The following is a 12,412-nucleotide window of genomic DNA, read 5'->3' as shown; positions in this document are numbered from 1 at the left end:
TTAGTCTTATTTGATAATGTGTGTTTAACTAAAAATAAACATTTTAATAATTTAGTTTTTTCAATACTTCTTTTATTTGATATAAATTGATATAAATTGAGAGGGTCATTTTTATAAATAAGGATAGTGTCAAATTAGATATTTTTAAATTCAATCGATCAAATTAGGTTTGTGTTTAGGGCTAATTCATATAGTTATTAATATATATATATATATATATATATTATTTAGATTTAATTTTTTTTAAAACATCGGCATATAAGTAGTTATGATATTGGATTTACTTTGATTTTATGTTATTGAAATGAATAAAATATTATTTCATTTAATTACATGTTATTTTAAAATTTTCAAAAAACTGGAAATTATGTTAAATTGAATCAAGATCAATTTTTTAATTAAAATTTTAAATTGATTTAAATCAAATAAAATTATATTAAAAGACAAATTAAAATCAAATTTTATTAAAATCGTATTATATCATGTTTAGAGCGATAAATATCTAGCCCGTTGATGTGATACTATCTCTAGTTTTGACACTCGTTCTTCACAATCTTCAGTTCATATTTTATGACGATTTCACGTGAGCATGCAATTCTTTATTCATATCTGATTTTTTACGTGCGCATGTAACTTTGTAATTAATATAATATTTAGGTTTAGGGTTTTGTAATATTTTACGTTTTACTCAGTTTTTATTCATTTTCTGATTTAATTATTGATATCCGATTTATTAATCAATTATTTCGGATCATATTTTGCAGACATCCATTATGGAGATGACCTTTATAACCCATTTTTTTCATTTTCTAATTGTCATTGGTTAACCATTTCTTCAATCAATTACATTTTAAGTTAAAACATTAATTTTGTTTAACTAATTACATTTTTTAAAACATTTTTCTTTCATTATCTTACGTTACCTTTTATATATATATATATATACTTTTCTTACCACTCGAATCTCTCGATCGAGTCCGAGTGAACTAACTACCTTTCTCTGTCGTGCATATTTCAACACAAACTTGTTGACTTTTTTTATAAGAGTTATCTTCTTTGCAAGTAAATTTGACAACTTGAGCCGCCACTCGGATAGGCGTGGAAGACACTATCTTACCCCACCTTGACTAACTGCAATGCTTTGCGTGGTGCTCAAACCACATTAGGATTATACTCATGGAAATTAAACCTAATAAGTCAAGTTTTAATTGGTGGACGGTATTTTTTTAAAATAATCGGTGATTACAATAATACTATTTATTCAAAATATTTCTTAATTATTGACAATGCACACACGGCTGCTTGAACCCATGGCCTATAAGAAAAAAACACTCCCTTTTAACTATTTAAACCACTTGATGAGTTCAATTGGTGGACATCATTTCATTTGAGAAGGTGACTCATTATTCACATATTAACTACACCAATGGAAAGCAACAAGTTTATTAGTGGAATATATTTCATTGAGTATTTAAGGTTTAACCTATTTGTATATTTATATTATTAATGGAATATTAACTTAATTAATATAATTATTGTTGAAATATTTGAGTATTTATGATTTTATTTTGTCATCCCTTGATCTATCCATTGGAAAAAGGCCACCATCGGTACATCGGCGACAAGGCTTTTCAAAATCAAATTGCACTCGCAATTCGACGCGAAGTAACCAAACGACGGATGAGAAAACACTTCCACTTATGAACATTATAGGGCATGCGCCCAGTTAGACTTAAGACCCCAGCCTAACCATCCTTTCCACCTTCAACATCTTCTCACTTTTTTGCCAAAAGCACCTTATAGGGGTGCATACGCGTGTAATTTGTATGGTGGGATATTTCGGGGAATTGTTTATCATTGCGCTACTCGTAGATTCGATCTGCACATCAGCTGTGCTTTGCTTCAATCATCCATGTCTGCAAATTTTCCTATTTCTTTGCAACATCAACCATTGTTCTTCATTCAAAACCATAACGACCAAGTCAAATATGATTGTAATGTTCCGGCTGTAGGAAACCATTATCTGATCCCATTTACCACTGCCCCGATTGTTCCTATCCATCGCATACTTTAACCTTCATAAGGGATGTGCTGAACTACCCCTTGAGATTAATCACTCATACGACCGTAAGCATCTTCTTACTTTCTTGCCAAAACCACCTACTCATCCTGAGAACTGTAGTTGCAAGTTGTGGGAAATCGAATGGGATGGATTTGTTTATTCTTGCTCTCTTTGCAACATTCATCTTTCAATTGTTGATTTTGTTTCAAGATCACCGATGCAAGTCATATTCACCCATGGAAACTTATATTCAGAAAAATGTCATTTAAGTGAGACTTTTGTGGCACTGCCGGAGATCACTCCCCTTATCTTTGTACCATATGTAATCTTATTGTCCACAAGAAGTGCATTTCATTTCCACGCAAGATCATGCTAACTCGACATCATCATGTAATTTCTCCTTCATATTCTCTTCAACAAAATCGAGTTGAAGACTGGACGTGCAGAATTTGATATGAGGAGGTTGATATGAGCTATGGTTGTTACTGTTGCTCTGCTTCTAATTGCCATTATATTTCTTGCGTAAATTGTGCAACTGATCCTGCAATTTGGGATGGAACAATCATCCCAGAAGACTATGATGAGAGCTCCATGGAAGCATTGCATGAATCTTTGAACTTGATTACTGATATTGTTGAGCAAATAAGTATTGGAGAGAAAATGGTAGCAAGTGAAATTAAACATGCTTACCATGATCACAATTTAACACTCACTTTTAGAGGAGAGATCAACGATGACAGCCAATATGATGGGTGCATGAGATCTATCTCAACTCCTTCTTACAGTTGTGATCAATGCAAGTTTTTTCTTCATAAAGATTGTGCGGAATTGCCTAGAACAATACACCATCCATTCCACAAGCACTTACTTAGGCTCTCAAATTCACATCGAAGTGTTGATATTTAGAATTACCATGCTTGTACTCGTAGATACCATGGATTTAGCTACGAATGCTATCATAAAGATTGCCTACGCCATGCAACCAGGTTTGACATTTGATGTATGTTATTATCGGTCATATTGAACCATCCAAGTCATGAACATTCACTCTTTCTTATCCACAAAATTAATCGCGGTTGCAGTGGTTGTCCCACTCAAGATTATAGATCGAACAATATTGCATATAGATGCATGAAGCGTTGTGATTTCACTTTGGACATATATCGTGCGACAATGCCACTCACAGCTCGGTACAAGTATGACAAACATGCTCTTACTCTGACTTATTCTGATAATTCTGATCTTTCTCAACTTTCTTGTGATTTTTTGAGAATAAAAGACGACCAAGTGAATTGTTTTACTATTGTGCTGATCGTGACAATTCTCTTCATTTCAAATGTTCTCTTGGGTTTCTCCCATATATATGAAGGTTGGAAACAATTTTGGAATTGTTTATCATCGACATCCACTCACTGTTGTGAAAACCATTTGGAGTTGCCCTCCATGTAAGTCGTGTGGTGAGGTTTGCAATGGGCAGGCCCTCGAATGTAAAGAACCTCAATGCAACTTATCGTCTACTGGGAATGCTGTTTTTCCATGCTATTTGGATCATATTCCGCTCAAGTTGGTCGAACAGAGAGGTCACAACTTCTCAAGTCTGTGTATCAGATTTGACAATTATGGTTCATGGCCTTTGTGTTTCATATCTGATTTTTCATTATATTTAAGCACTTGTAGTTTGTTACATAGGTCCAACATGAATTGTAACATTACATGTATGTCATCTGCTTTTCTATTTTGGTTGTTATTGTTTCTAACTGACGATTTGTTGCAAGAAAATAAAATGATACCAAAATTCATAATCATCTAAATGCTAAATAGAATGAAGTACTGCTATGTACTCTCATATTAAAATTATACCGAGGCATCAGTAATGAGTCATAATCATTGCCGTCGCTTGCAACAACAGTTGGAAAATGAGTAAATTTTAATGATGGATTTAATATTTAAATTAAATTCATGTACCTTTTGAATATTATAAATTAAAAGATAATTTTAATTTAAATATTAGTAGGATAATTATTCTTTGAATATATTAAATTAAAAGGTATTTGTCACATATTTAAATTTGAATATTAAAGATAATTATATCATTTTGAATATTTCAAATTAAAATAATATCTATTTAAGTTTGAATAGTAAAATGAGTTTATACCTTTTGAATATTTCAAATTAAAAAGATATCATTATTTGTTTAAATTTGAACATTGAAAGATATTTAGTTTGAGAAAATCTGTATTGAAAGTCTCCTATAAATACTGAGTTTTCCCCAGTGATAGTCGGAGTAAGTGATAGTTCATTATCTATACTATTGTGCTATTATAGTTGATCATCTAGTTGTTATATCTTGGGAGACAGACGGCCAATGATCTTAAGCACCAAGGAGTGCCCGAAAATCAATCTTAAGGAAATTGTGTAGTGGCATGTCTCAATTGTTTCTGATAAAAAAGATCAATCAAGAAAAGAATATTTTTCTTTCAAGTTATTTTTATTTATTTATTAAGAAGTTTATTCTGGTTTGTTTTATTTTCTAAGGTATGATTATGGTATTGAATTGTTATAATTCTTACAATCCTAAGATAAGTAAACTCATTCTTTATCATTAATTTTTATAATGATATTTGTTATTATTTATCACTATTTTATTCTTTATATTATTCTCGGATTTAAGATATTCTCCAATAATCTTAAGACATATTCTATTTTTAGTTTTTTCGAGATGATATAAATTCTTTTTAGTTTAATCATTGTTGTTTATCAGAGAAGTGCCAAAAATTCGACACAACAAATATTGAGCAAAAATAAAGAGGAATTTATGCAAACGATAAGTTTTCTTCAATTCTAAATTATGAATTATATAATCTTGTGTAAATATTCTACGTTTATTTTTTTTTGCGGGACATGGTTCCACCAATTTATGTGTAGGAATACAAATAATTAGATTTCAAAATTTTTGCAAGATTTTTGTGGTTGCACAATTTGTGCGGGCACACATTGAATTTTGATAGTTCAAGTTTTTCATTGACAATGTGAAATCAATCTAGTAGGTGAAATTTTAATATTTCCCTATGATATGAGGCGATTGGAAACTCTTTCTTCCACTTTTCTTTAATCTAAAACGATTCAAATATCGTGGTGAAAATGAGATAACAAATAAATTTATTTTGGGATTTATCCTGCCGTTTTAATGGGTTTGCAAAAATCTTAGAGTGGACAAATCTGTTCAACAGAAATTGTCGTGAAAGTAACGTTGGTTATTGATTTTATTCAGAACGTTAATTTTGTACGATAACAAAATAAAAAATAAACGAGAATTACTTTTCTGTATCATAATCTTTATTTGCACCTTGTTTAATGACATTAACTTATTCTAAATTTCTAATGTAACTCCCTAAAATTTCGTATTTCATAGCATGAAATGTTGCGTCCAATCTTATCCCCTAGGTAATATAAACTATTAGCATTCATAGGTTAGAGTGTGCCATCCACTCCTATAACTTTTTGTACAATATAAACACTGAAGTGGAAAACAAGATCAACAAGTAGAAAGAAATTATAAAAACTGGATAAATAACCAGAAACGAAAAACCGGCGAAAAATAGAATCAAGAGGTTACAAAGTTTTTTAAAAAACAAGGCCTAGTCGTTACAGTGTAACAAATTAGGAAATAATTTCACTATTAGCCCCTTCCAAAAATCAATTTACTTTTTAGCATTTTCTAAAGGAAAAAAATACATCGTGGAACCTTTCAAAATATTATTGATCTAATTTAATCAACGGTAAAGTACACAATTATTAAAAATAACAATCGTCTGAGTTAGACGTTGACATGCTAACGAAAATATGATAGTCGTTTGAGATTATATGATCAAATTTTATCACATCTCAATCAGTAAGTTAACGTCCAGCTCAAACTACCGTCAAAATTTTAATGGAAAATGACGAGTTTGGACTATAATAAATAGTCAGATAATCATTTTATAACTTTTAATAGTCAAACTACTCAACAAAATAATATATTTTCTTCTTTGGGCTGATTTGTTAGCTATTAGTGGTTGGGCTGAATTGTTAGATCGGGTAGAGTTTGTTGGGAACTGATTCTTTGTGTTAAGATCAATTACTTAAGCTTAATGAAAACCCATTTACTTAATCATTTTCCCTAACACTTCATCTTTCCATATCTAACTTTCATCGCCGTTAATCTCACCAGATATTCTGCTAAACAGAAGTTTTATTTGTTTTCTTCTTCTAATGGATCCCATCGAGTCTGAGAGCAGGAATCAGGGACAGATGGAGATTCAATATATTGGCCACGAACATCCTTTGGTTTTCATCCAAGATCGGATTGTTTCCAGTAGAGAAGAAGATTGCTTTGTGTGTGGGAAAGCTCTAGAGGGGTGGAGCTACAGCTGCAAAGAATGTAAGTTTTATCTTCATAAGGGATGCGCCCAGTTAGATTTAATACCCCCGCTCAACTATCCTTTCCACCCCCAACACCCTCTCACCCTTTTACCGAAATCAACATACAGATGTAATTTGTGTGGTTGGTTATGTCGGGATTATGCTTATCATTGTGCTACTTGTGAATTCGATCTGCACATCAAGTGTGCTTTGCTTCTTTCATCCACGTCTGCAAATTTTCCTGTTTCTTTCCACCCTCATCCATTGTTCTTCATTCCAAACCATGACGATGAAGTCAGATATGATTGTTCCGGCTGTAGGAAACCATTATCTGGTCCAATTTACCACTGCCTCGATTGTTCCTATCCGTCGCACTTTAACCTCCATAAGGAATGTGGTGAACTACCCCTTGAGATTAATCACTCATTAGACCGTAAGCACCCTCTTACTCTCTTGCCAAAATCACCTACTCATCCTGACAGCTGTAGTTGCAATTTGTGCGAAATCCCATGGAACAGGTTTGTTTATTCTTGCTCCCTTTGCAACTTTGATCTTTCAATTGATGATGTTTTACAACCACCAACTATCATCACTCATCCAAGTCACGAACACCCATGGACACTTATGTTAAGGAAAATGTCATTTATTTGTGACTTTTGTGGCACTGCTGGAGATCACTCCCCCTATCTTTGTACCATATGTAAGTTTGTTGTTCACAAGAAGTGCATTTCATTCCCACGCAAGATCATGCTAACTCGACACCGTCATGTGATTTCTCATTCATATTCTCTTCGACAAAATCAAGTTAAAGATTGGACGTGCAGAATTTGTTACGAGGAGGTTGATACGAGCTATGGCAGTTACTGTTGTTTTGCTTCTAATTGTCATTATATTGCTCATGTAAATTGTGCAACTGATCCTGATATTTGGGATGGAACAACTACCCCGGAAGACTATGACGAGAGCTCCATGGAAGAACTGCATGAATCTTCAAACTTGATTACTGATGTTGTTGAACAAATAAGTATTGGAGAGCAAATGGTATCAAGTGAGATTAAACATGCTTACCATGATCACAGTTTAACACTGACTTTTGGAGGCGAGATCCACTATGACAGTCAATGTGAAGCGTGCATGAGGTCTATCTCAGTTCCTTTTTATAGTTGTGATCGATGCAAGTTTTTTCTTCATAAAGATTGTGCGGAATTGCCTAGAACAATGCGACATCCATTCCACAAGCATGTGCTTACGATTACAAACTCATGTAACTTGTTTGATTTTTTCTATTGCCATGCTTGTAGTCATGCATGTAATGGATTTCGCTACCAATGCTACAATAAGGATTGCCAATACAGGAAAATCAAATTTGACGTTCGATGTATGGTATTATCGGACACCTTGAAGCATCCAAGTCATGAGCATTCACTCTTTCTTGTCCATAAGTTTGCAGGGAGTTGTAGTGGTTGTCTCAGTGAAGTACACTTAAGGAACAAAATTGCATATAGATGCATGAAGCGTTGTGATTTCATTTTAGACGTATATTGTGCGACATGGCCCCTTAGTGCTTGGTACAAGTATGACAAGCATGCCCTCACTCTGACTTATTATGATGATTCTGATCCTTCTCAACTTTATTGTGATCTCTGTGAGAATGAAAGAAGACCAAATGACTGGTTTTACTATTGTGCTGATTGTGATAATTCTCTTCATTCCAACTGTGCTGTTGGAGGTGTCCCATATATGAAGATTGGAAACAAACTTCATACTGATTTTCATCTGCATCGACATCCACTCACTGCTGTGAAAAACATCTGGAATTGCCCTTCCTGTAAGGTGTGTGGTGAGCATTGTAATGGGCAAGCCCTCCAATGTAAAGAACCTGATTGCAATTTTACTGTCCACTGGCACGAGAAATGCCTTACTTCCCGGCTACTTGAATGATATTCTGCTCAAGCTTATGAAACAGAGGTGACAACGTGTGTATCAGATTGGACAATAATGTCTCATGGCCTTTGTCTTTCATGTCTGATTTTTCATTATGTTCAAGGACTTGTCGTTGTTTAGCTCCAACATGATTTGTAACAAGACATGTATTTCATCTGCTTTTCTATTTAGTTGTTATTGTTTCAACAAAAAGAAAATGATGTCGAAATTCATAATCATCTAAATAGTAAATATAATGAACTACTGTTATGTACTGTCATAAGAAAAATTATATTGAGATAGATCGTAACGAGGCCATAACTTTTATCTACATTAAGCCCTTCAAAAATCATCAAAATTTTAATTGCACCCCTCAATTTTCTTTAGATTATCATCATGCTCCTAAAGTTTTGAATATTTTTAATTATGCCTAGAGTTTTAAAAAAAAATTAATTAGGCTCCAATTGTTCAAAACAAATTTCACTAAACCTAACAAAAATTTTAAAAATTTTATTAGACCTCCCTAACTTATTTAATTATCCTATGGATCTTGAAGATAAGAAGATGTGATTAAGGATCCAATAATGATCATTTTAAACTTTTTGATAGCTTTCAATGCTTCCAATTCCCAAGCATCGATTGTGTTAAGGAGGTCTTTAGTGTCAGGTTCTTCGGCGTGAACTTCCATTTGCTCTTGGAACAATGAGAGTGTCGAATGGTGAACATTTTAAGCTGTAACAAATGAGGGAAGATCACGGGTGGCGACAACCATGAGATTATTATCGAACACTTGATGTTGGACTCATCTGTTTAGGCTCTCAAATTCACATCGAAGGGGTGGTATTTCGTATTTCCATGCTTGTACACGTGGATTCCATGGATTTAGCTAGCAATGCTACCATAAAGATTGCTTAGACCGGGAACTGAAGTTTGACATTCGGTGTATGTTATTATCGGACACCTTGAAGCATACAAGTCATGAGCATTCACTCTTTCTTATCCACAAAACTCATCGGGGTTGTCTTACTCAATATCAAACATCGAACAATATTGCATATAGATGGATGAAGCGTTGTGATTTCACTTTAGATATATATATTGTGCGACGATGCCACTGACTGCTTGGTACAAAAGCTAACCAATCTAACTGCTTAACAACCTATCTAACCGTTCTTAACTAACCAGCTATTTCTACATTTTGATAATTCTGATCCTTCTCAACTTTATTGTGATCTGTGTGAGAATGAAAGACGACCAAATGACTGGTTTTACAGTTGTGTTGATTGTGACAATTCTCTTCATTCCTAATGACTGGTTTTACTCATTGCTTGGTTCAAAGATAACACACGTGCTTTTACTCTGCCTTATTCCGATGATTCTGATTCAATGTGATGAATGAATTTTGGTTATTTGATATGGATCTTTGTTTGGGCTGATTTATTAGCTATGAGTTATTGGGTTTGCTTCATTCACATACATTTAACAATTATTTTTCACAGGTCAAAACGACAAGTATTCCGATTCATTTCTTAAGCTTAATGAAAACACTCCATCCTTTTCCATCTCTGTCTGTCACCGCCGTTGATCTCGCCTCAGGTATTCTACTAAAGAGAAGCAGTATTAATTTTTATTCTTTTAATGAATCCCATCGAGTCCGAGAGCAGGAAAGATGGACAGATGGAGCTTCAGCATATCGGCCATGACCATCCTTTGGGCTTAATCCAGATTGTTACAAGTGGAGAAGAAGACGAAGTATGCTATTGCTTTTTGTGTGGGAAATCTGTATAGGGCTGGAGCTACGGCTGCAATGAATATGATAGTTATCTTCATAAGGTATGCGCCGAGTTAGATATACAACCCCTGCTTAACCATCGTTCCACCCCCAACACCCTCTCACTTTTTTTACCAAAATCACCTTATCAAGGGAGATATATATTTAATTTGTGTGGTAGGAAATCTTGGGGATTTGTTTATCATAGTGCTACTTGTCAATTCGATCTGCACATCAACTTTTCTTCAATCATCCATGTCTGCAAATTTTCCTATTTCTTTTCACTCTCATCCATTGCTCTTCATTCCAAACCACAACGACCAAGTCAAGCATGATTGTTCCTGTTGTAAGAAATCATTATCTGGTCCAATTTACCACTGCCCCCATTGTTCCTCTGAATCAAAATTTAAACTTCATAAGAAATGTGGCGAAGTAGCCCTTGAGATTGATCACTCATACGAGCTTAACCATCCGCTTACTCTCTTGCCAAAACTACCTGCTCATCCTGAGAAACGTAGTTGCAATTTGTGCAAAATCAAATGGGACGGATTTGTTTATTCTTGCTCTCTTTGCGACATTGATCTTTCAATTAGTGATTTTGTTTCACCAACGATCACTGATGCAAGTCATGATCACCCATGGAGACTTGTATTCAGAAAAATGTCATTTATGTGTGACTTCTGTGACACTGCCGGTGATCGCTCCCCCTATCTTTGTACCGAATGTAATCTTCTTGTCCACAAGAAGTGCATTTCATTGCCACGCGGCATCTTGATAACTCGACATCATCATGGGATTTATCTTTCATATTCTCTTCGACGAAATCAAGTTGAAGACTGGACGTGCCGAATTTGTTACAATGAAGTTGATATGAGGTACGGCTGTTACTGTTCATCTGTTTCTAATTGCCATTATATTGCTCATGTAAATTGTGCAACTCATTCTGCTTGATTACTGATGACTATAATGAGAGTTCCTTGGAAGCACAGTCAAACTTGATTACTGATGTTAAACAAATAAAGATCGGAGAGCAAATGGTAGCAAGTGAGATTAGGCATGCTTACCACATTCACAATTTAACACTCGCTTTTAGTGGCGAGATCAACAATGACATCCAATGTGATGGGTGTATGAGGCCTATCCCAACTCCTTATTACAGTTGTGATCAATGCAAGTTTTTTCTCCATAAAGATTGTGCTGAATTACCTAGAACAAAGCGACATCCATTCCACAAGCACTTGCTTACGCTTACGGTCACCAATCGTATGACTGTTTATTCGTGTTCCGGTGCTTGTAAACTTGAATGTCAAGGATTAAGCTCCAGATGCTACCATAAAGATTGCATAGGATAGGCCGTGGAATCAAGTTTGACATTTGACGCATGTTATTATCGGACACCTTGAAGCATCCGAGTCATGAGCATTTATTCTTTCTCGTTCACAACTTTGCAGGGAATTGCATTTGTCTCACTAAATTAAACGGGGACAATAATGCATATAGATGTATGAATCATTGTGATTTCATTTTAGATATAGGTTGTGCAACACAACCACTCACTGCTTGGTACAAGTATGACAAACATGCTCTTACTCTGACTCATTCTGATGATTCTGATACTTCTAGACTTTTCTGTGATCTCTGTGAGAATGAAAGAAGACCAAATGACTGGTTTTACTGCTGTGATGATTGCGACAATTCTCTTCATTCCAATTGTGCTATTGGGGATCTCCCATACATAAAGCTTGGAAACAAATTTCGAATTGGTAGCAACCGACATGAACGTCCACTTCAATTCACTTTTTTGAAAAACATCTGGAATTGCCCTCCATGTAAGGTGTGTGGTGAGCTTTGCAATGGTCAGGCCCTCAAATGTAAAGAACTTCAACGCAACTTTAGCGTCCACTGGGGATGCCGTAAATTTCTCGGTAATTAAATGGTATGTTTATGAAACAGAGAGGTGACAACATCACAAGTCTGTATCAAATTTTGCAATAATGGCTTATGGCCTTTGTGTTTCATATCTGCTTTTTGATTATGTTTATAAATGTATAAGGACTTGAAGTTTGTTTACGTCCAACATGAATTGTAACAACACATTATTGTCATCCGTTTTTCTATTTGGTTGTTATTGTTTCAACCGGCGATTTGTTGCAACAATGAAATTATAAGAACTGGATAAGTAATTGCTGCGAAAAATAGAATCAAGGAACTTATTTGAGTACTCGCTTCCTGATACCTTCTTGATCAAGGGATGT

At 34.5% G+C, this 12,412-nt stretch overlaps 2 protein-coding genes across 2 annotated transcripts; both read left to right on the top strand.

Annotated features, from left to right (window-relative positions):
• Nucleotides 1-6,233: 6,233 nt before the first annotated feature.
• Nucleotides 6,234-8,561, top strand: LOC120128289. Its single transcript, XM_039145992.1, has one exon. The coding sequence runs from the start codon at nucleotides 6,314-6,316 to the stop codon at nucleotides 8,402-8,404; it is 2,091 nt and encodes a 696-aa protein (XP_039001923.1). The 5' UTR covers nucleotides 6,234-6,313; the 3' UTR covers nucleotides 8,405-8,561.
• A 1,851-nt stretch (nucleotides 8,562-10,412) lies between these two features.
• On the top strand, nucleotides 10,413-12,090 carry LOC120128352. Its single transcript, XM_039146040.1, has 3 exons — nucleotides 10,413-11,081; nucleotides 11,147-11,450; nucleotides 11,609-12,090. The coding sequence occupies exons 1-3, from the start codon at nucleotides 10,413-10,415 to the stop codon at nucleotides 12,088-12,090; spliced, it is 1,455 nt and encodes a 484-aa protein (XP_039001971.1).
• The last annotated feature ends 322 nt before the right edge of the window (nucleotides 12,091-12,412 follow it).

This window comes from Hibiscus syriacus, unplaced genomic scaffold, assembly GCF_006381635.1.
Source record: "Hibiscus syriacus cultivar Baekdansim isolate YM2019G1 unplaced genomic scaffold, ASM638163v2 tig00110478_pilon, whole genome shotgun sequence".
NCBI lineage: Eukaryota > Viridiplantae > Streptophyta > Magnoliopsida > Malvales > Malvaceae > Hibiscus > Hibiscus syriacus.
The sequence above is the reverse complement of the archived record's forward strand: the minus strand, read 5'-3'. Positions and strand labels throughout refer to the sequence as shown.

Excerpts from the sequence above, each read along its gene's own strand:
- LOC120128352 (XM_039146040.1), top strand. The coding sequence starts at position 10,413 with ATGTCTGCAAATTTTCCTATTTCTTTTCACTCTCATCCATTGCTCTTC. Across the intron at positions 11,082-11,146 it reads ATTGCCATTATATTGCTCAT|TCAAACTTGATTACTGATGT; the intron begins GTAAATTGTGCA and ends TTGGAAGCACAG. Across the intron at positions 11,451-11,608 it reads TTATTCGTGTTCCGGTGCTT|GGAATTGCATTTGTCTCACT; the intron begins GTAAACTTGAAT and ends ACAACTTTGCAG.
- LOC120128289 (XM_039145992.1), top strand. The coding sequence starts at position 6,314 with ATGGATCCCATCGAGTCTGAGAGCAGGAATCAGGGACAGATGGAGATT.